Source organism: Mchenga conophoros, linkage group LG7 (genome assembly GCF_057382185.1).
Source record: "Mchenga conophoros isolate Kocher_MC1m ecotype Shallow Benthic linkage group LG7, M_conophoros_male_GT1.1, whole genome shotgun sequence".
NCBI classification, from domain to species: domain Eukaryota; kingdom Metazoa; phylum Chordata; class Actinopteri; order Cichliformes; family Cichlidae; genus Mchenga; species Mchenga conophoros.
The window spans coordinates 15,753,131-15,773,579 of NC_140532.1; the positions used below are offsets into that span (position 1 = coordinate 15,753,131).

The window sequence follows — 20,449 nt, forward strand, 5'->3', positions numbered from 1 at the left end:
CTGACCGGGACTACTTTCCTTTGAGTGACATAGGATATAGGGCGGTGAGGGCAATAATGGTGAGTGAAGAGATGCTTGAATTAAATGTTTATTTTGACAGTTGTTTCAGATTCAGGGGGAAATATTCAGATAAAAAGACGGAGGTTTGCCAGATTTTGAGTTATACAAAGTTTACGCTTTAAAGCACAGGTGCAAGTTTAGTTCACAGTTTAATCACAGAGCTTCCGCCGAGTCCTCAAACATGACACCATCATCTGTTTGGCCCGGAGACAGCTCAAATTCAGTGCAAAATACCGATGATGTCGTATCTGGAAAACAGTAACAAATGGAAAGCAATCCTGTTCATGTATTAATCACCAGGAGATGTCATATAAAAAGAGATGAGATGTGCCAAATCCCGGGGTTAAAGTGTTTTATTTTGTTTTTGTATTTTTTAAATATTGATATGTTCCCTCCTTTTAAATCCCGTTTGTCATTTTTAACCCTGATAAATCCCTCTGAGCTGATTGGTGGTGTCATGAGAAAAATGGCGCCTCGTTATTTGTGTTACAGAGACACTGAGGCACGAGACCAGACAGAAGAGTTTTTTTTAAATTTCTTTTTTGTGTAACTAAAATAATTGTGTAACTAAGATAATAGTGACACATGTATGGATTTGCACAAACTGGAGATGGAGACCTTGTTTGCTGAGGTCTTTAATCTTGTCAAACTGACAGACAGAGAAGACCATTCAGAAAATGACGATTCTGCGAATGCAAGATCTGGAACACCGGGAATGAAATAGTCACTGTCTGAGGCCTGTTGGTGAGGAAATCTGTGATCCAGGACCAGGTGGGCGGGGGGATCTGAAGATGGTCCATACTTATGATATTGCTTTGTAATGTGTGTTATTGTGCTGTAAAATAGATGTAGTCTCATCATCTAAGGTCACACTTGAATGCTTTCTGTTCTTTGATGCTTAGTTTTTAATCAGGTTCAACCCCCAAATTCAGGAGTCAAAAACCTACCATATCACACAGTTTTTCAACTTGACGTTTAATAACAGTCAGAACATTGGCTTCCGCAGACTCTCATTTATTGCCCTTACTTTGTTTTCCAACTTAGTTTAACTTTTGATGTTTCCCTTCTTTCCAGTGGCTTCATATTAAGAACCACCAACTTGCATTTAAGACTCACAGAAAAATCTCTTTTCCCCCCCTGATGCCAGTGCTGTCTTCCACACTGACACATGAGCTCCATCCAGGACATGAAAGGTTACCAAATGGTTAATGAGTATGTGAGTCATATATATAGTATATAGTATTTTATTTTATTCTATTCTGTACAGTTGTGTACTGTATTTATTCTTATTGTATTCTAATTTTTGCCTCATAACTTTTGCACTGTCCACTCCTGCTGTGACAAAACAAATTTCCCACGTGTGGGACTAATAAAGGTTATCTTATCTTATCTTATCTTATATACTATGGCCTTCACATTCAAGAGCTCTTAACCCAGTCGAGACTCCCTTTCCATTGCCAGAGCAAATAATCAAAACACCCAATAGGGAAATGCCTTTTGAAAGAACGCTTTTCCATCCTAGAGACATGTAAAAGCAATAAGCTGTCCTGGCAGCATGTGGTAGCTCATCACCTTGTCCAGACACTTTGTTCTTTTAATATCTCATAGTCCTAATGCATTTAAGAGTTTTCTATTTTGTTTTGTTGCATTGTGTATTCTTTCCCCATTATTATTTCAGGTTTTATCCTTTTTTGACTTTTCAATTTAACTGAGCAGTGTCTCTCTTGACTTCTTACACAATTCTTACAAAAACTCCTCGTGGCTCATTTTTACTTAATCTCTAAGTTCCACCTTAAATTTGAAAGACTTCTTTCAGTTGTTTTTTCCTGGTGTCGCTGCAGTGGATCATCTCCCTCCATCTTACCCTGTCCCCAGCAACCACCACTATCACCCTCTGCATGTCCTGCTTCATTACATCCATGGCAGTTCAGTCTTCAACCTCATTTGTCCAATATATCCGCTATCCTTCCTCTGCACATGTTCAAACCATTCCTGATCAAGTCCATTCTGATCATTCCAAATGTAAATCCTAACATCCTTAGCTCAGCCTGCTGCTGTCTTTTTGTTTGTGTCACTGTGTCCAAACCACACATCATAGCATCCTGTAAACCACCTATTTCACTCCTGCTGTCATACTTCTGTAAAATATTATCACTGATACTCATTTCCACCCAATTGTGCCCTATTTGCACTCTCTTTTTCACTCATCTCGTAGTGTCCGTTACTTTAGACAGTTGACTCCAGTTCTCTTTCACTACCTCTACTCCTTCCATCTTCACCTTAAAGGACTACTAAGTCAAAAATAATCAGTTTGTCATAGTTCAACTTCCTTCATTTGGCAAGCACAGAAATGCAAAATCTAACATGCACGTGCTGTAATGCAGTGGTAACATGCCGCTCAAAACATTTAAACCAGACCCACCCAGAGTTGACTCAATTCAGTTTTATTTGTATAGTGCCAAATCACAACAACAATCACCACCAGGTACTTAATATTGTAAGGTAAAGACTCTACATTAATACAGAGAAAACCCCAACAATTAGATGACATATAACAGCACTTGATAGTGACAGTGGGAAGGAAAACCTCCCTTTTAACAGGAAGAATGTCAGGGATGGCTGTGTGGCAGACATGACTCAAAAAGGACAAATGGAAAATTCAAAAGCAGCTCTACTGCTGATCTAAGAATGACAAAATGCATAATACAAAATAACTCAGGCTACACAGAGGAAACAAGGCTCTAAGAGGAAGGAGGAAACACAAAACACACAAAGCACACAGCAAGAGGGAGAACACGACATGGGGCAAGAAAAGACAGACATACTGTATACACACACTGATGATGAGGGAACAGGCAACAGGTGTGAACAAGGTTGAAACTTACAAAATAACAAGTAAGAGGAAGAAGAGCTGAATACAATGCACACAAGACAAGAGACTATCAAAATAAGACAGGAGATGACACTTAGACCTAAGACACACCAGCATGACAGAGGAAAAACACTGAGACAAGAGGGGAACTATAAATGGATATAAATAAGCTCTCCTTAACCAAAGACACGATAACAGGAACTGAACCAAAACAATATAAACAGAATACAGAATGAAACCAAGAATAATTAAAATTACAAACCAGAGAAACTCAAAACGGCGACAAAGAAACCTTCAGCAGAACCAGGATCAGCGAGGGGCATCCAGCTGGCCACGACTGGTTGGGAGTTGTATTCAGCACATATTTTCACACTCTCCAGAGTTTCATTAAACCAGTAGGCCAGTCATTTCTAATCTCTCTTTAAAATGTTTATGTGTAATTCACATGTATAACACCTTAGATGATTTTTAAATTCATCCACTTTTTTATAGAAAACGACATAAGTGAAAGGAAAGGCTTCTCGACAAGGATGACGCCCTTTAGGGTCTACTAGTCTGTTAAACTGGGTGTAAGTATACAAATTTTACACTCATTTATGACTCATAAATATTCATACAGTGTGTGAATAGCGTAATCCTCTGAGATTACAGCACTGGCTCCAAACTGGCTTTCACTGACCTTCCATCTATATGTGGATAAATCTGGAGCCGCCAGAAGCAGCGAAATGCGCCGCTGATTTCCAGATTACAGATGGGTTAAAAGCTCAAACAATGATGCAATGAAATCCAAGACGCCATCCCTCTTCTTACTTATCTTTTTTCAATCTTACTGCATTCAAGCAGAGACAGCATCACAACAACAACATGGGTAAATGTGTTCATTTTTGTAATATTGTAGATCACAGAGCAGTAGGTTTTGTACCATTTTACATTGTTTCCACTATTTTGTCCACATTTTTTAACAATATATGTGGATATTTTTTAAAAATTGTAAATTAATTGCAAACCCTACTTTGTCCTGAAATCTACGTGCAGCGGTTAACAAATTTATTAAACCACCGAGCAGTGAAAGGCCTGATTTAACAATAATGACAATGGCAATTTGATTTATATAGGACACTTCATTACATGCAAACTCAATGTGCTTAACGCAGAAAAGGAAGAAACATAAAAAATAATAATAATTTATGAAAATCATTTTTTCTGTTTCTGTCAGTCAGTATGTGCAAGCACTTTAAACAAACTGATATTTGGAAAATTGCTAAAATATAATTATTGTTGTTATATATTGATTAAAAAGCAGAAAAATAGTAAAACAATATTATTTTGTTATTTGCTCGTATTCCTGAACAGAAAGAAAATATGATATGTAGTTCTCGAAAATTATGCTTGACAAATTTTTGACTTCGAGAGGTCGGGTATGCCGGTACACATTTGGGTATAAAAACATAATTTCAGTTCAGTGAATTTTTTTGTTTGTTTGTTTGTTTGTTTGTTTGTTTTAAACAGGTGTTTGACAGATTTCAAAAATATTTGTGGTTTTTTATTTTTCTGCATGTGGTCTAAAACATGTTTTACCTACTGTATGTCAAACAAGTCTGGGATTACAAAGCAAAAGCTAAAGGAAGGATTATCAAAAGACTTGATATAGCATCAATATTACATCTATGCCTATAAAACGTATAAATCGATAAAATTCTGAGAAGCCTTAGCAGTGACATTTAAAGTTTCAAAAAGTTGCAGTTTGACTTTTGTACATTTACTGCAAAACATGTCGAATAAACCATAACCTGCCCCCACCCCCCCTCTCTCAACAACTCAACAGCAGCTCTCTCTTGTGGACAATCTGCTGAACTGTGACTTTTCTGTCACAGTGTCAACATACTGTGCAACTTAGCAAAAATGATCATGGTGTCATACAGATTACAAACCATACAAACGAAACTTCTAAGATAAAATCTTTCTCTTTAAAAAAAAAAAAGATTTGAAACTGCAGTCAGTTATTGTTTGTTAACTGTAACTATTGTATTTAATGTAAAATTAATGTCTATGGTGTCAGTAGATTGTGTAGATAGATTTTTTTTACTAAGTAGATTTTGTTCTCTGAGCTATTCGAGTGGGTAAAATGTTTACCAGATATGACAGCATTCCTCTTGGTTCAGTTCTAGCTTTTGACCTTTTCCCAAATCTGTATCAGATTTGTTATAATCTTAAAAGTGGACTCTTTACAAACACATTTACTTAATTACGTCACCAATTTATTTGAAATATATTACCTGTAACAATGGGTGTATAAAAATAATGAAATTATTCGGCCTTTTTTGCGTTTCATGTCTGTTCCAAACCCCAAAAATGGCAGTTTCCTGTTTGAGACATGAGACATTTATACTATTGTGTCCATCCCTGTAAATACACAGGGGACACTTAGACATTCATGTCTAAGTGGATTACCCCAAGAAAAGCACTTGTTTATTGAAGGTGTGTGTCTAATCTGACCAGATTGTGGAGCAGCGGGTGACTGCTAACAAGGGTAACTGCAGATTAAGGTCAGTTTGCGACACAGCAGACAGAAAACAAGGCTAATAAATGCCAAACATCACCTGTTTACCCATCTTCCCTCTGAGGGAGCTTTGTTCTCATCACTCCAGGCACTGATTAATGCGCCTGGCTTTTAGGTTTCTACCTGTGCCACATAAGATACTTAAAGAGATATAGGAACAGATCCACATCAGTCTTTCATCTCACTGCACTAAGTGATCAGGCTGCCAGTGTCTGGAGTCAGTCATGTGACCAAGAAGTCAGGCTGGGCATGTGGGACTTCCTGCTATTGAAAAGAGAAGGCACCGCCAGCAGAGCCTTCAACAGAAATGGAGTATCCTTTTTTTTTGCTACATTCTCCTGAAGGAAAGGTAAGATTGTAACCTCGTAACCTGCTGTATCATTAGCATTAGCAAACACATGCTCTACTCTTATGAGCAAAATATGTTGATGTGTTGTTTTATTTACTTTTCCACTTAATGTCCGTGCACAGACTAAAACCAGGGAAACAGCAATTATCTCGACATAGTTCAAGATACTCAGAGCAACCTGCTCATTCATACATCACAGAAGTAACTGAACTAATTAAGCCACAAATGTTTTTCCCAATAGTGTTTCAGTCACACAGGAATGGACACTTTGTTGATTGTTGCTAAAAAAGATATAAGGACACGATGAGTCTACAAGCTCCAGATATCCACCCCCACCACCAGCACCACCACACTTTTATATACATGTAGAGGGAGTTATCCTTTTGTAGGGCAGAGGATTGCACTAGCCTTTGCAGTGGGTAACCGACAAGAAAATCAATTAAAAACATAGTTAACAGATCAACTGACAAAAAAGAAGTAAATAGCTGAAGCCCTCTCTTGCTGGTTTCTTGCTGAAATTGCATCACATTGTGGTATATATTCTGTTTTTGCATTTTCATCAAGCAAATGGCTTAAATGAGGCGCAAGTCTTAGCAGCAGGGCCAGCTGATTTTGTTTGGGTTAATAGAAGGTTTAAATTAACTCTGTAAATTAGAGGATCTTTTGATTGCCAGCTTTTCCCGTCAACCCAACAGGAGTGCCAGGAGTGGGAGGAGCGCCACAGTGACGACGACGCTGATGCAGACGAGATCCTGTGTGGAATCCAAGTAAACATCAGTTTCAGTGTCTTCCTATTACAACCTTGTAGCATTTTTAAAACCATTCAAGGATAAAATATTGTTGCATATAAAAGATAATTAAAAACAAACAAAGCATTGCATGGTCATTCAAGAGCTTGATAAAAGTATTTGTCAGGAACAATGATTTCTCCTTTTAATGATTTCACACTAATGCAAACAAAATTGTCTACATTGTAAACACACTTCTTGAAATCCACTTTTGTTCACATACTCGACTCATTTAAAATTTTTTCTTAATCTTTCTGTTGCAGTGAGTTTGTGTGTATTTAAGCAAAGCCAACAACTGATATGTTACTCTGAGGAACATGTTTAGTTTATTTTTTAAAAAATCTCAAACAAATCTTTAGAGAGTAAAAATACACAATGACTAGCTTGTTCAGATCACACATGATCAGCTTTAAACTGTATCAATACATGTCATCTCATACACTGGAGTTATAACGGTGTAACTTCCTTTCATCATGCTTCATAGGGGGAGTTGTGGAGTCAGTATCCCGCTGACTTCTGTCGCCACCCCTGGCTGGACAGGGACATCGAGGCAGTCAGGACTCTGTATTCAGTCTCTGCTGTCTCTGTCAGGTGAACTTCTGAACATCCCTCCTTGTTCATGGCTTTTAATAGAAGTGATCCATGGTCCTTTTTAAACTACATTTTCACAATTTCTCTTCTTTTTTTTCTCCTAGGGAGTACGGGTCAATTGATGATGTGGATGTGGACTTAAAAATGAATGCTAACTTTTTAGATGTGAGTTGATTTACATCAATATACAAGTGAATTACATTTTTATCTGTTATTCACCAATTTATCTAAGTAATTAATTATCTATCTCTATGTAAAGTGCAGCTAATATGTGAGCCCATGTTCTCGATTTGATCAGCTCTCTTTGGATCTATAAGTTAACCTAATTTTATCTTGAATTAACCGTCTCAAAACCACTTCCGATCTATGCTTAGGATCATTATCCTGCTGGATCATATAGTCACCACAGAAATATGACTTTCTGACTTATAGTTTGATGTCCTAAAAAATGTCTTCACTGTCATATCAGCACTATCAATACTGTTGGTGTGCCCAGAATAACTCATATTTTCAAGCACAGAGAGGCAGATCCTAATCAAATGAAAAGAAGTTAAAGAGTCTTGTGAATTTAAAATTATGCATTCTGGGAACAGTATGGATTAAGCTTTTCCATTAGTTAGATGTTTTATGTTATCACATTTATATCTATAGAAGAGACCACGTTTTTCTTTTGTGACTGTGCCTCTGTGACAAATGGATGTCTGGAACCTTCTGACCACAACTGCACATGCATTGGTTAAAGTGGCATATTCGCATGACACCTGAAAGTGTTGACATCTTTTTGGTGTCCATAGGAGGTGGCAGCCCAAGCCTGGAGGATTAATCTATCGGAGCCTGTCGTTATCCGTCTGCAGTTTTCTATGTCTCAGTATCTGGATGGACCTGGTGAGCAGCAACAATACATCCACATGCAGAATTCACTTCAGTCTAAATCAATGTGACACTTGATCAAGTGATGTTTCTCACTGCAGCACCTTCAGTTGAGGTCTTTCAGCTGTCTAATAATAATAACTTCAGTCTTGGGAAACAGTTGCAGAAGTGAGTGTTCATAGATTAAATGCTCCAACAGGACACATCCACCGTTTTTATTTCAGTCATAGCTCATCTGAAGATTGTGTAAAAGCCAACCTTTCGTTTTTGTTCTCCAGTATTCTCACAGTTTTCATATCTCGGGTGTGGAAACACCTTGCAAACGACAACGCTGTAACTGGGCAGAAGAGGAGTCACAGCTGGTTCAGGCCAAGTGGAACCATCAAGAAATTTTGTGCAAGACTTAGCACCAGGCTGCCACTATCAAAGTATGAAAGAGTTAAATGACACAGCTGTTTTACTGACTGAATCCATTAGTGCATGGATCTATTCACTCCTGTCTAACAATCAGCAGGCTAAAGGAGCTCCAGGAACCGGCTGCAAGACGCCGGATCATTTTACCAACAATGAAGCTGAACCGTCTCACAAATCATACAACTTCCTACACCATCAAGAATCCCGGTGAGCTCTTCACCTCCACGCCCAGCGGAAAGGTGAGGGAAAATATACTTCAAAATACATCGATGTGGAAAATTGGTGTGTGTGTACATATTTTCTATCTGCAACTGTGTTTCAGGTTCGGGTTCAGATTCTTTTATTGATAGCCTTAGGTAGATTTGTTTTGACGCTAATTGACCTGACATCAAAAACTATATTCACATATATATGGTAAAAAAGGAGAAAAGACAGAGTGCTCCAGGCTTCACTAAAACAACAACTTCAATCCCTGAGGCTATAAATAGCACAAAAAGGCTAAAAAATGAAAAAATCTAAATTAATCGATTCCAATTAAAATGAATTAATAGGTGGAATAGATGTGTGCACAATTTGATGCTCTGTCATCTTCCGAAATACAAAGACTAAAAGTAAAAAAAATTAAAACTAACTCAATAACAGATCCATCAAACAGCGTCTTAATGATGTGAAAGGTGAACAGTTTCCACAAGAAAAACAAACTATCAAAATTCAGTCTTGCATCAGTAATAATCCCTGTGCACACATTACACAGTATGACCCTTAATGTTTGTGGCATCAAGTGTGCGGGACTTTTTTCATTTGGTCTTTAACATGTTGAGCTGGAGATCAGACTCTTCAAACCACCTGTTCAATAACCGATCTGCGGCTGGTGTCCAAAAGACTAATAATGGCATTTAATCTGCATACGTTAAAGTGTTTGTCCTTTCAAACATCCTCTGACACATGTTCGTGCATCGTATAAACAGCAAGGAGGACAGGACACACCCTTGTGAACCAGCAGATGACCTGACTTGGCCAAACAGAAGCCCATTCACTGTCTGCGTTCTGTTAGAAAGTCCAGATTATGACTTAAATCAAATGGACTTAAACAAATTAAAACATGACTGAATGGTGTTAAATGCAGAAGATAAATCAGTAAACAGTAAAGAGTCTGACATGATATTCGTCTCCTTCCAAGGGTTTAAGGAGCAAATTAAGAAGAGTAAGTGTGGAGTCTTAGACTCCTCTGTGAAGGTTATACGCAAACAGTCTTTCAAAGATATTATTAAGACTGAGGTCAAAGCCTCTGGTTGAAAATCACTGCGGGCTTTGGGGTGACTTGAATTTGGTAACAGGGACAATTTCAGCATTCTTCCACACACTGAGGACATGTATAACTTTAGGAACTGAATAAAAGATGTAGTGAAAAACCAGGCCCAGCTTGTTTGCAGTGTTTAAGCAGCCTTCCACATTTACTTGTCTAATCCCTGACTCTTGTTTACCGTAATATGAAGAAATTCCTTTACAACTTCACTAGTATTAAAATGCTGGTTGTCCCTTAATGTGTGGCTCAGTTCCTGAAAGTCTTTGCTGAAATCATATATGTCAAACGGATAATCAAAGCAGTAAGAGCATTGGCAAATTCTCTGTCTGAATGGTAAAACCCTCTAAAATGCCATGCGTGCTGGTCTTTGCTTTTCAGCTCTTTGGTGGCTGCCTGCAGCTCTGATGCCTCTCCCTATTGAAAAGCATATCTCTTTCTTTGAATTGTGGACTTAACTACTTTCGTAACCCATGGCTTATTATTTGAGTACTTTAAACCCTCTTACATGGAATAATCATATCTCTGCAAAAAGAAATATATGAGCATTATATGTCCACAAAATTGTCCAGATCACCTCCACAGGATTGCTCGAAAACATCCCAATTAGTGCATTTAAAGCATTCCTGCAAACAGAGCACTCCTTCCTCAAATCTGTCTTTGATGTCAGCAATCTGGACTTTATTTCAGTCTTTCCAGAGTTGTTACCTTTTTTTTAAAGTTCTGAATATAGAGTGATATTGTTTGTGACCCTTCTTCCACAGAGGGTGATGGTCTCAGCAGTGAAATCATCAGCACAGCTTAACACTAAACAGCTGATGGAGCTACTCTTCACATCCCAGGCAATTGGGCACTGTAAGACCACACCAACTCTGCAGCACGGCTTCTTGGTGCAGGTGAAAGCTTACTCTAATCTGAGGGTTTGAGTTCTCTTGCTCATAGGGGATTGTCTGAGTTCTCTTAAATAAATAATTTAGGGTCTTAACTTTGCAATATAAAAGGCTTTGAGTCATTTATTGTTGTGAATTGGTGCTACTTAAAAAAAAATTGAATTGCTTGTTAAAACCTGCGTTTGCTAGGGGACAACCAATCACAAGATAGTTGGCTTGAAGAGAGGGAAGCTACTGAAGGGCTGGTGCAAGGCCTGGGATAAGATAAATAATGATTAGTTTGAACTGTGAATCATGGAAAGCGACACTATTAAGAGTCCAGTTACAAAATATGGAGCTGGAAGCAGGAAAATTGACTTTAAGCATGACATTTGAGCAGGTTTGTGTTGATTTTGAATTATTTTCTTAGAAAGCTACTTTGCCTCTGTTTTCTTTGTGTGCACAGATAATGAGGTATGCTGAGCAGAGGATCCCAACACTGAATGAATATTGTGTTGTTTGCGATGAGCGGCACGTGTTTCAAAATGGGCCCATGCTTAAGGTGTGAGCTCTCGATAAATAATTAACTGTTGGTTGAGCAGCTATTCAGTAAAACTGAGCCTTGATTCTTCGACAGTATTCTCTACGTTGTGTGTTTGTAGCCAGCGGTTTGCACCAGGGAGCTCTGTGTGTTTTCCTTTCACATGCTGGGGGTTATGTCTGGAGCGACAGAAGAGGTTGCCACCGGTGCAGAGGTCGGTAAGCTTTTAAATATTTTATAGCAGGAGTTATTACAGTATGGGACATGAGTAAGGCAATAATCTTTGCTGTTGCAGGTGATCGACTTGTTGGTAGCCATGTGCAGAGCTGCCCTTCAGTCTTCACGCAAGAGCCTTATTTTTGAACCGTACCCTTCTATTGTCGATCCACACAACCCCAAAACTCTCGCCTTTAGTCCAAAGGTATCAGCTGAATCAAAGTTACCACTGGCGTGATCCGTCGTGCACTATTCAGTGTGTCATTTTATTGATTTGTTTTCGCTTTTGTTGTAACAGAGCAGAAGCTATGACAGGCTGCAGAAAGCTCTGGACAATGTCTTGTTGGTCAGGAGGATGGCACAGGTGAGGTCTTTCAAAGTAAAATCTACACTCTCATTTTCAACAATTACACATCGGTCTGCTGAATGAGCACAAACTCAAAGCAGGTAAATGATTTCCTGAACTGGATTTATTAGATTATAATGATTAAATTGTCTTTAAATCATACTCAGGGTCCATATTCTGAGATTAAGAAGCAGCTGGACAAGATAGACCCTCTCGCACATCCATTACTGCAGTGGTGAGAGACTAAATCTGGATGTGTTTTTAGTTATTATTTAGTAGATCGCTGCATATCTGTCCTTTTGTTACTCACTCGCCTCAGTAGCCATTCATCGAGTCTAGTTCAAACTTGGCAAGCGCATTGTTTTGGGCTAAGTAATTGCAGCGTTGCGTCTGAAGTCGTTTAAATGAAAGTGTTAGAAAAGAGTAACTTGAGTGAAATCCAGTTATATTTAGGTTAACATCTGGATTTGCTTTTGTATGTTTTACAACAGGATTTTAGCAAGCAACAGATCGCACATTGTGAAGCTTCCGCTGAGCAGGGTATGCCCAAGCAGTCAGATTTATTAGCAGTCTAGCTGCAAGCTTTAAAGCAGTTGTAGACTAGTTAATAATTAGCAGCCACATATCAAATTTCACACTGTGCTTTCTATAATTTAATGTTTTTTGTTGTTGTTGTTTTTAATCAATTGCTATTTAACAGCAACTGACGTTTATGCACACACCCCATCAGTTCCTGTTGATCAGCAGCCCTCCATGTAAGGAGGCTCACTTTCAAACTGCCAAAAAGCTTTATGGCAGCACCTTTGCTTTCCAGTAAGTGAAGTCAAAGATTTTTTTTTTCATGAAATTTTCACATCATCACTTATACAGTATATAGAGCATGATCCATGCTTAGTAGATCATATTTCTCTTCTTTCAGTGGTTCCCACATTGAAAACTGGCACTCTATTTTGAGAAACGGGCTGGTTAACGCATCTTACACAAAGTTACAGGTAGAATATATAAATTCTAAATGCTTATTGTCTTTGATCACCGTCTGAAGTTACAGACAATTTCAACATAGGAAATTTTTATGTGGATGTTCAGACCACCGAAACCTCTCCCTTCTTTCTATTTTAGCTCCATGGTGCTGCGTATGGGAAAGGCATCTATTTGAGTCCCATTTCAAGCATATCATTTGGATATTCTGGTAAGAACTCTGTTTCTTGTCTGTCGATTACGAGTTCTTTTTGCATGTTTTTAAGAGTATTCTTCCATTTTTCTTTAGAGATGGGGAAAGGTCAGTACAAAATTCCTACTAGAGAAGAACTCTTGCAGAAATACAACCGAATAAACCAAATCAAGCAGGTCGGGTTGTTCACATTTATCTAAATGCTGCAAACATTCACTCTGGAGTACAATATCCTTTTTTGCTTTCAGTATCTCATCTTGTATTTCTATATGTTTTAGGAACAAGTGGGGGAAGGCAGGTTTTTGCAAAGCACGAACCTAAACTGCGTTGCACTCTGTGAAGGTAAATACGGAAGACCCCACAAAGCAACAAAGATTTATTTAATTGCGTGTGATGTGATTTTGTCTATCTGTTAACAGTGATAACTTCAAAAAACCTGCAAAAACACGGCAACATTTGGGTGTGTCCGGTTTCCGACCACGTGTGCACGCGGTTCCTCTTTGTGTGAGTAAGACAAAAAGCAGAAAGCAAAAGCAAACAATGAGAAACAGTTCCAACATTTTTTTTCTTCAGAAAGTTAGAACTCTGGACTTTATTTGAGCTTCCTAAAAAGGCTGCTTTCTTCTTCCACAGCTATGAAAACGGGCAGGTGGGAGATATCGACATAAACACCCAAGAGGACAAAATCCAGCAGGAAATTTCACGAGTAATTGCTTCAAAGCCATGCTGAGAAAACCAGGATACATACACACATATGTCATTTCTGTTCTTTATAATAAAAACAAAAACTGTGAGAATGAATATTGATTGTCTGTGGCTTTTTCTGGTTTAAGACTTTAACATGAAACACGGAGCGCCTTGAGGTAAAAATTTATGTCTTGCACAAGTGAAAAACATTCACATGATTTAAACAAAAACCTCAAAACTGAATATGAGAAAAGCATACACACCACATGTATGCTGATGTTTATTGTGGCTAGCACAGTGGTTGGCACTGTTGCCTCATGCAAGAAGCCCCTGAGTTTGAATCCACTGGCCAGGGCTTTTCTGTGTGGAGTTTGCATGTTTTCTCTGGTGGGATTAGGTTAATTATTCTAATTTAGCTATAGGTGTGAATGTGAGTGTGAACAGTTGTCGAGTGGTAACCTGTCCAGGGTTAGCTCTACCTCTCGACCTATGACAGGAATAGACCCGGATGAGGACAAGTGGAAAAGGATTTATGGAGTGACAGCTATGTCCTAAATCCATTAAATTGGAGGAAAAAACAATGTGCATGACAAGTTTTATGCTAACCAGACTCTGACTTAGTTGAACACTCCAAAAAATAACTCTTTAAATTAACTTAAAATAATCATGAATAGGATTTCCACCTTACTAAATGTCTTACTTTTGTTGGACTGATGTAATTTGCCTGGATTGGATCAACTCAATTAAATTAAGTTGGGCTCAACTGCAGTAAATAAGCTGAGTCATCATTATTTAATTAAGCTGGTCCAACTAAAGTACATGAAGTTGAAAGAATTGAATAATGCTAAAATAAACCAATTTAATCAGGTGGAAATCCTTTCCATGTTTTTTATGACCATTCAAATAGTTTTTTGTTTGAGTACACAAACACATATTCACGTGTATATGTACATATACATACATGCACACATGTGCACAATCAAAGTCAACAAAATCTATGTGATATGAAATAAACAGTCAATCATCAAGTCCTAAATGGAGTACAAAAAAGTATGTACACTGTAAAAAATCAAACTTGCAGTTGTTGAGCATGTAATAGGGATCAACATGTATGTATACATACATGTTGATCCCTATTACATGCTCAACACTTTCAGATTGATCACATTCATCACCCCCACTTCCCCTCAGCATTTGTATATAATCACCCTACAAAAACAGAGAGAAAAGAACAGGTATGATCCATCCATATTGTATGTATCTAGCAGTTCATCTATAGATGTATTCATCAGACATTAATTTCATATTCTTCCAAAAGCATGTTTTTTAGAACAAACTAATGCTTGAACATTCCTGTAATGCAGGTTCACTTTAACCCACGGTGATATTAGTTTTGCAATATGTACTTTCTTCCACAAGATGGGGGTGTGACCATTAACTCTAAGGACCTTTTCGATATAAATACAGCGGCTCAAACCCCACAACTGTTATGTTATGAAAAACATAAACTGGAGACTGAAGGATGTTTAAACTGGGTACGCAGCTGGGCGCTGGAGCTTCTGTTCATTTTCCAGCAACACTAAACATGTCAGATAAAAATAAACACTTGGGGAGATTCTGGAGCGTGCGCAAGGCCTCCAGTGAACCACCTTCAAATATTTAATGAGTATTCTCGGGATGGGAATGCTGCTGTTAACTGATGTTTATGAAAAGCAGATAATTCTTCTGTAAAGCAACTTAATTTGAACAATGCATTTCATGCTTCTGCTGATTGTTTAACATGGGGTGCATACCATCCTGCGAGGCAGAAATGCACCATTATAACAGCAAGCTGATTCCATATGAGCCCTCCAGCTGCCTCCTCACCTCCTCCCTTGGATCAGCTTCTCTAAAGAGAGCTGCAACCAATGCACCTCTGTTCCCATCTGGATACTGATTTTCTGTCTTTCTATTTAATGTACTTGTGGTCTGACAATAAAAAGTAGCAGCTCCAAGATGTGATTGTCCTTGTACATGTCATTTCTTAAAAAGAAGCACAACTTTTGTAGCAAGGATTATTTTGGGGTCAGCCCAGCAGGCGATGCACTGAAAGGAGGAGAGCTGTGAAGCTGCTGTAATAGCCCAAAGGAAGACATTTATCTTGGACCATATGGCTCTCTGATGATAGCGCACTGGGAAAATAATCTTGAAAAACCACACTCCATTATATACTACAATGACTAGCATTGCTCCACATCTTGAGTGAGATTGGTTGTTTGGTGTCATATCTGCAAAACCGCACATTAAGAATGTCAGCAAAGTGGCACAATTGAGTCGAGTTCAGTTAAAACAAAGATTTATTTCAGCTGCGTGCCTTGATCTCATTAACTCGTGTTCATTCGTCTGTATAATTCAAGCAACCACACAGACAAAACCATTCCCAGATCCCTTAAGCCTTTTAACAAGAAACCCAACTAGCTGAAATATACAGACATTATTAAATGAGGCAAAATGTTGCATGTGCCTTTAAGAGCACTATGTCCCACTCTACATGTCTCTCTCTGAGCCTCATATGTGTCTGTTGGCATCAGCTGTCCTCAGTGCTGAAAAGAGCAAGGACATCTTTTCCTTCACTTCAGTGGGATTAGTGGAAGAAGTGCCCTCTTTATTCTGCTGGCTGCCATCTCAGCGCTCATAAAGGCAAAATGAAAAAGAAGCTTGGACGGAGAAGAGAGAGGATCAAGATAAGTGACAAGTTTAGATTACAGAGCCATTCAGCTTTTACTTTCTTAGAGTAAAGGAACAAGAACAATGTTTTAGATCCCAAAGGAGACATACAAATAGTCTGTTACTGCAGCTTCCCGCACTGTTATTTTGCTGCTTTCTAAGTAATGACTTAACCCAGGGGTCAGATGAACAGTGCTATATGTGGCACTACAATGGAACAGCAGCCTACTTCATTCAGTCCCTCTGTCCAGATCTCGTTGCCACTTCCAAAAACTGCTGGTGAGAACAACTTCAGGAGAATCAGCCGCACAGAGGACAGCATTCCCTATCCGATCCCAGGCTTGGCCGCAGACATCCTGCACATGCGAGTAAAAGGAGGAAGCAAGATTCGCAGCTTACTGCAGTTTGCAGCAGCTCGCATGCAAGGGGAAGTAAGAAACCCAAATGGGATGTCACTAAGACAGGTGGTCTTCACTGGCTCAGGCAGAGGAGTCACAAAAACTATCACCTGTGTGGAGATCCTGAAACGTAAAGTTGAAGGTCTGCACCAGGTGTCCAAACTCTACTATAACACAGTGAAGGAGGTTTGGAAGAGTCCACAGCCTGGAGCACCAGGTATAACCATGGAGCGGAGAGTTCCTGCCATCTGCATCTATCTATCTAAAGATCCTCTGGACCCCCAGGAGCCTGGATATCAGCCACCACAAATCAGCAGTGTTCCTACAGAGGATGCTGAGAGACGGAAGGGTCTGCTCAGGACGGCTCATGCTCACTCATCCCCACACACAGCCAAGAGACTCTGTCTGGATGATTCGAGTGCATGTCCTCCCCTAAACCTCTGATTACTTCATGAGAAATAAGAAATTTGGCATTTGCATAGATTTAATAGATTGTTGTGTGCTCCGTTTTACAGCATGAAGCTTTCTTGAAGAAAATAATACCTCTGCATTTCTGGGGGTTTATCGTGATGCTTATGTAAGGCATTTTGCTACAAAAGTAAACAGTTGTGTCTATAATGCTTCTTTGCAATACTTTGTCACTTTGTTGTGAAATGTAACAGGTTAACATATGACTATAACTATTATTATCAACAATATCAGTAATAGATTTGTAGTCATAGAGGGGGAAGTATTTTAATCCTGCTGAATTTCTATGTTGCCTCACTTACAAAGAAATGAACAGTCTCGGATTTTTATGAGAATTTAAAGAGCTAGTGGCTAAAATTCCTCCTGAGATGTCTTACTGCTGTGCTTACCGACAGTGATTTCTCCACCAAGTACTAAGTCATGTTTTGCTTGGGGATTAAATACTGATTTCAGTCAATGTCAGGCATTCAACTTTGATTTTTGATTTTTGGTTAGTATTCTATCTCTCTTCATTAACATGAAACTACCTTAAAAATCAAGAACTGATCATTTCTTTGTAAACTTCTGCAGGGGATCAAATGATTATTTGCCCCACTTTATAAGCTGATGATGGTGTTTTAGTGTAGTTACATTAATAGTTAGTTTACTTGCAAATGAACAAGCAAACTCCACTGTGCCCAGCTGGGAAAACAGCTGGGGAAAGAAGCATACACAACAACCCATGCTAGACACTAATGACCACTGTCCGGGGTCATTCTGATGCAAAAAATCAACCAGTAGTCATGGAATTGGTCATAGTCATTTTAAATATAAAGAACATGTTTTGCATCAGTTGTCTATATTCTGTTTTCTGCCTGTGGAAATAATTCATGTGCACAATAATGGCTCACAAGAGCATACGTTTTTGGTTTGTTTGACTGACTTTTATAATGATGGTACTCTTTTGTAGTAGAGTCACATCAATAAAAATGAATCATAAAGTGACACAGTGGTCAAGTGGTCACCTCACTAACCTCCAGGTTAGTTGGGACTTCTTTGTGTAAAAGCTGCATGTTCCACCTGTGTGTGCTTTCTCCCTCACAAGAGATTGTTATTTTTAGGTTAACTTTGAACTGGCAATCGGTGTAGTTGTTTATATCTGTGGTAGACCGGTGACCTGCATAGGTTATGTGTAATGCTCTAGTTCGCCTTTGACCCAGGCTGAATAAATAGTAAAGAACATGAATTTAATTGTATGCATCTTATTTTTGAGGTTTTAGTGTCTGATGACATGAAATAAAAGCAGTTTAAATGTCCAACATTGAAGTTTTGCACACACACCTTTTTCATGCACATCACCACTTATATCTAACTAAAATGATCATAAATCTAAAATGTTCTGCTTTAAGAAAGCTCTGTGTCTTACAGTTTCAACTTGTGTGCAATTCTATCATCAAGAACCTTTGAAACATCTATTTTGTATCGTTCGCATTAAAAAGAAAGAAAGAAAAGATATCCCATAAAAAAATACTTCTCTGTGAGAATGACATTGCAAATATTAACATGTTTTCCCATGTTTTTTTTTGTCAGTCCTGCAATTTCTTTCTAGGGAAGTCAAGGGTAAATATGAGCTGCAGTTTGCGCGTGCGCAACAGGAGATTGCGTACGTGCCAGGCTAACACAGTTAGCACTAGCTTCCTTCGGACAGACCGCACCGGTCCGTGTAGCTCGCAGTCTCGCATCATGTTCAGAGCCGCCGTCCGACTGTCAGTCTCCGGTGTCCGAAGTTTAACTCGGACGCAACCAGGGAGCCGAGGTAATTCCTAATTCAGTCACCCATTGTAAATATATTAATCTGTAATTGATATAGTTGCTTAGAAACTGTTAGGGAGACAATGTAACGGAAATCAAGTGTGACTGTCGGCACATTTGCGGTTCCTTTACGGCTAAGCTAGCTAGCTTTTATTCAAGAAAAATCGCTATTAAATAAACATTACGAAACTGCATTATAATGATTCAGCCATGATATCCACATTTTTATTCAGTCCAGCTTTTTCCCACGTAAACTGTGGGTGTGGTGCTTTGAAAAATGTCCTGTCGTTCTTCTTGGCGGAGTTTATGTCCTTGTCATGACCCGGCTAGAAGGCTTCGTCTCGGGCCCTGTGATTGTGACTGCTGACGCTAGTTACTAAGTAGGCTAGGTGACTGCAGGAGAGTTCAGACAACTAGAATTCAACATCAAAACGGAGTTTGGCATAGATTTTTATGAAAACAAACAGAATACTTTTTTGCATAGTTTTGCATTGTCTTGGTGTTTCTTTAGGGGTCAAAAAGTCTAAATGAGAAATGTTCTTTGGGTTGCAGGTTAATTAGTATTAACATGATACCTGAGCACATGCCTAAGTCATATTGTTTCATTTAAATTGCTATTAAATATAACCTGAGGACCATGTGACAGAAATTTCCGGTATGTCACGTCCTAGTGTGTCAGTCTGCTACGTGCAGACTGATACACAAGGTAGGTCATATCAAGACGGTGGCAACTGCATCACATTACAAGGAAGAATTTGTCCTTTTTACATCGCAGATACAATTCCCGGCCTCTTTATTAGATACACCTATGAAATTTAATACTGGCGAGTGCAACAACACTGATGCCGGAATGACTGCATTTTCAGTTTTAGTTGGTTTGAAGAAAAAGTTGTTTTTATTATTATCATTATTATTATTGAAGTTAGAGTTGGGGTGGTAGTGTAAGTGTCCCTAATATTTCGCCCGTCATGTATGAAATTTTTAAAATATGATGTAGCCTGGTCCTTCCGCATTTACTTAACATTCACTTTAGGTTTCTTTTATTAGACACAAATCACTGAAAAAAAATCTGTCTTATCATGCAGCTCTTCTGGCCTCAAGGTGTTATTCACATGGGAAGCAGGAGACAGACGAGGAGTTCGATGCCCGCTGGGTCACTTATTTTAACAAGCCAGATATTGACGCATGGGAACTGAGAAAAGGTACGTTTCTGGAATATAGTAATGTTGAATCAATGTAATCATTGGAATTGTTATTCATTGCTGAGGTATGTTTGTCTTGAGTCAACAGAAGTTATTAAAAAAATGGCCTTGTACAATTTTGCATTAAGAGGCTTAGTGAGATTAAGATTTAAGTAAACAGTCATAGTTTGCAATATAATGATTAAAATTGCATGTTTGCTTTGCATAGTTAACAAAAATGGTTGAATCTGTTGGTCAGAATCTGTTT

General features: G+C 38.6%; 3 protein-coding genes across 7 annotated transcripts in view; all 3 read left to right on the top strand.

Annotated features, from left to right (window-relative positions):
• The first annotated feature begins 5,561 nt into the window (after nucleotides 1–5,561).
• LOC146569874 (protein mono-ADP-ribosyltransferase PARP6-like) lies at nucleotides 5,562–16,264 on the top strand. 5 transcript variants are annotated; one of them, XM_085282522.1, is made up of 23 exons: nucleotides 5,562–5,841; nucleotides 6,537–6,608; nucleotides 7,114–7,220; nucleotides 7,325–7,385; nucleotides 8,015–8,105; nucleotides 8,192–8,258; nucleotides 8,369–8,518; nucleotides 8,605–8,743; nucleotides 10,572–10,703; nucleotides 11,143–11,238; nucleotides 11,339–11,431; nucleotides 11,513–11,638; nucleotides 11,732–11,797; nucleotides 11,947–12,014; nucleotides 12,271–12,319; nucleotides 12,480–12,592; nucleotides 12,699–12,771; nucleotides 12,899–12,968; nucleotides 13,047–13,126; nucleotides 13,229–13,292; nucleotides 13,370–13,454; nucleotides 13,584–13,656; nucleotides 16,208–16,264. In XM_085282522.1, the coding sequence occupies exons 1-23, from the start codon at nucleotides 5,800–5,802 to the stop codon at nucleotides 16,262–16,264; spliced, it is 1,974 nt and encodes a 657-aa protein (XP_085138648.1). In that variant the 5' UTR covers nucleotides 5,562–5,799. The 5 variants fall into 5 exon arrangements, with proteins under 5 accessions (XP_085138648.1, XP_085138645.1, XP_085138646.1 ...); XM_085282519.1 differs by lacking the exon at nucleotides 16,208–16,264 and having other exon boundaries at nucleotides 8,602–8,743; nucleotides 13,584–13,745; XM_085282520.1 differs by lacking the exon at nucleotides 16,208–16,264 and having other exon boundaries at nucleotides 13,584–13,745.
• A 264-nt stretch (nucleotides 16,265–16,528) lies between these two features.
• Nucleotides 16,529–18,507, top strand: LOC146569875 (ribonuclease P protein subunit p25-like protein). Its single transcript, XM_085282523.1, has one exon. The coding sequence runs from the start codon at nucleotides 16,529–16,531 to the stop codon at nucleotides 17,183–17,185; it is 657 nt and encodes a 218-aa protein (XP_085138649.1). The 3' UTR covers nucleotides 17,186–18,507.
• Nucleotides 18,508–18,848: 341 nt separating this feature from the next.
• The window catches only part of cox5aa (cytochrome c oxidase subunit 5Aa), a 3,392-nt gene continuing 1,791 nt past the window's right edge, over nucleotides 18,849–20,449 (top strand). Inside the window, exons 1-2 of the mRNA XM_085282524.1 lie at nucleotides 18,849–19,004; nucleotides 20,086–20,202. Of these exons, the coding sequence (XP_085138650.1) occupies nucleotides 18,932–19,004; nucleotides 20,086–20,202 (190 nt within the window). The 5' untranslated portion in view covers nucleotides 18,849–18,931. The remainder of the gene's footprint in view (nucleotides 19,005–20,085; nucleotides 20,203–20,449) is intronic.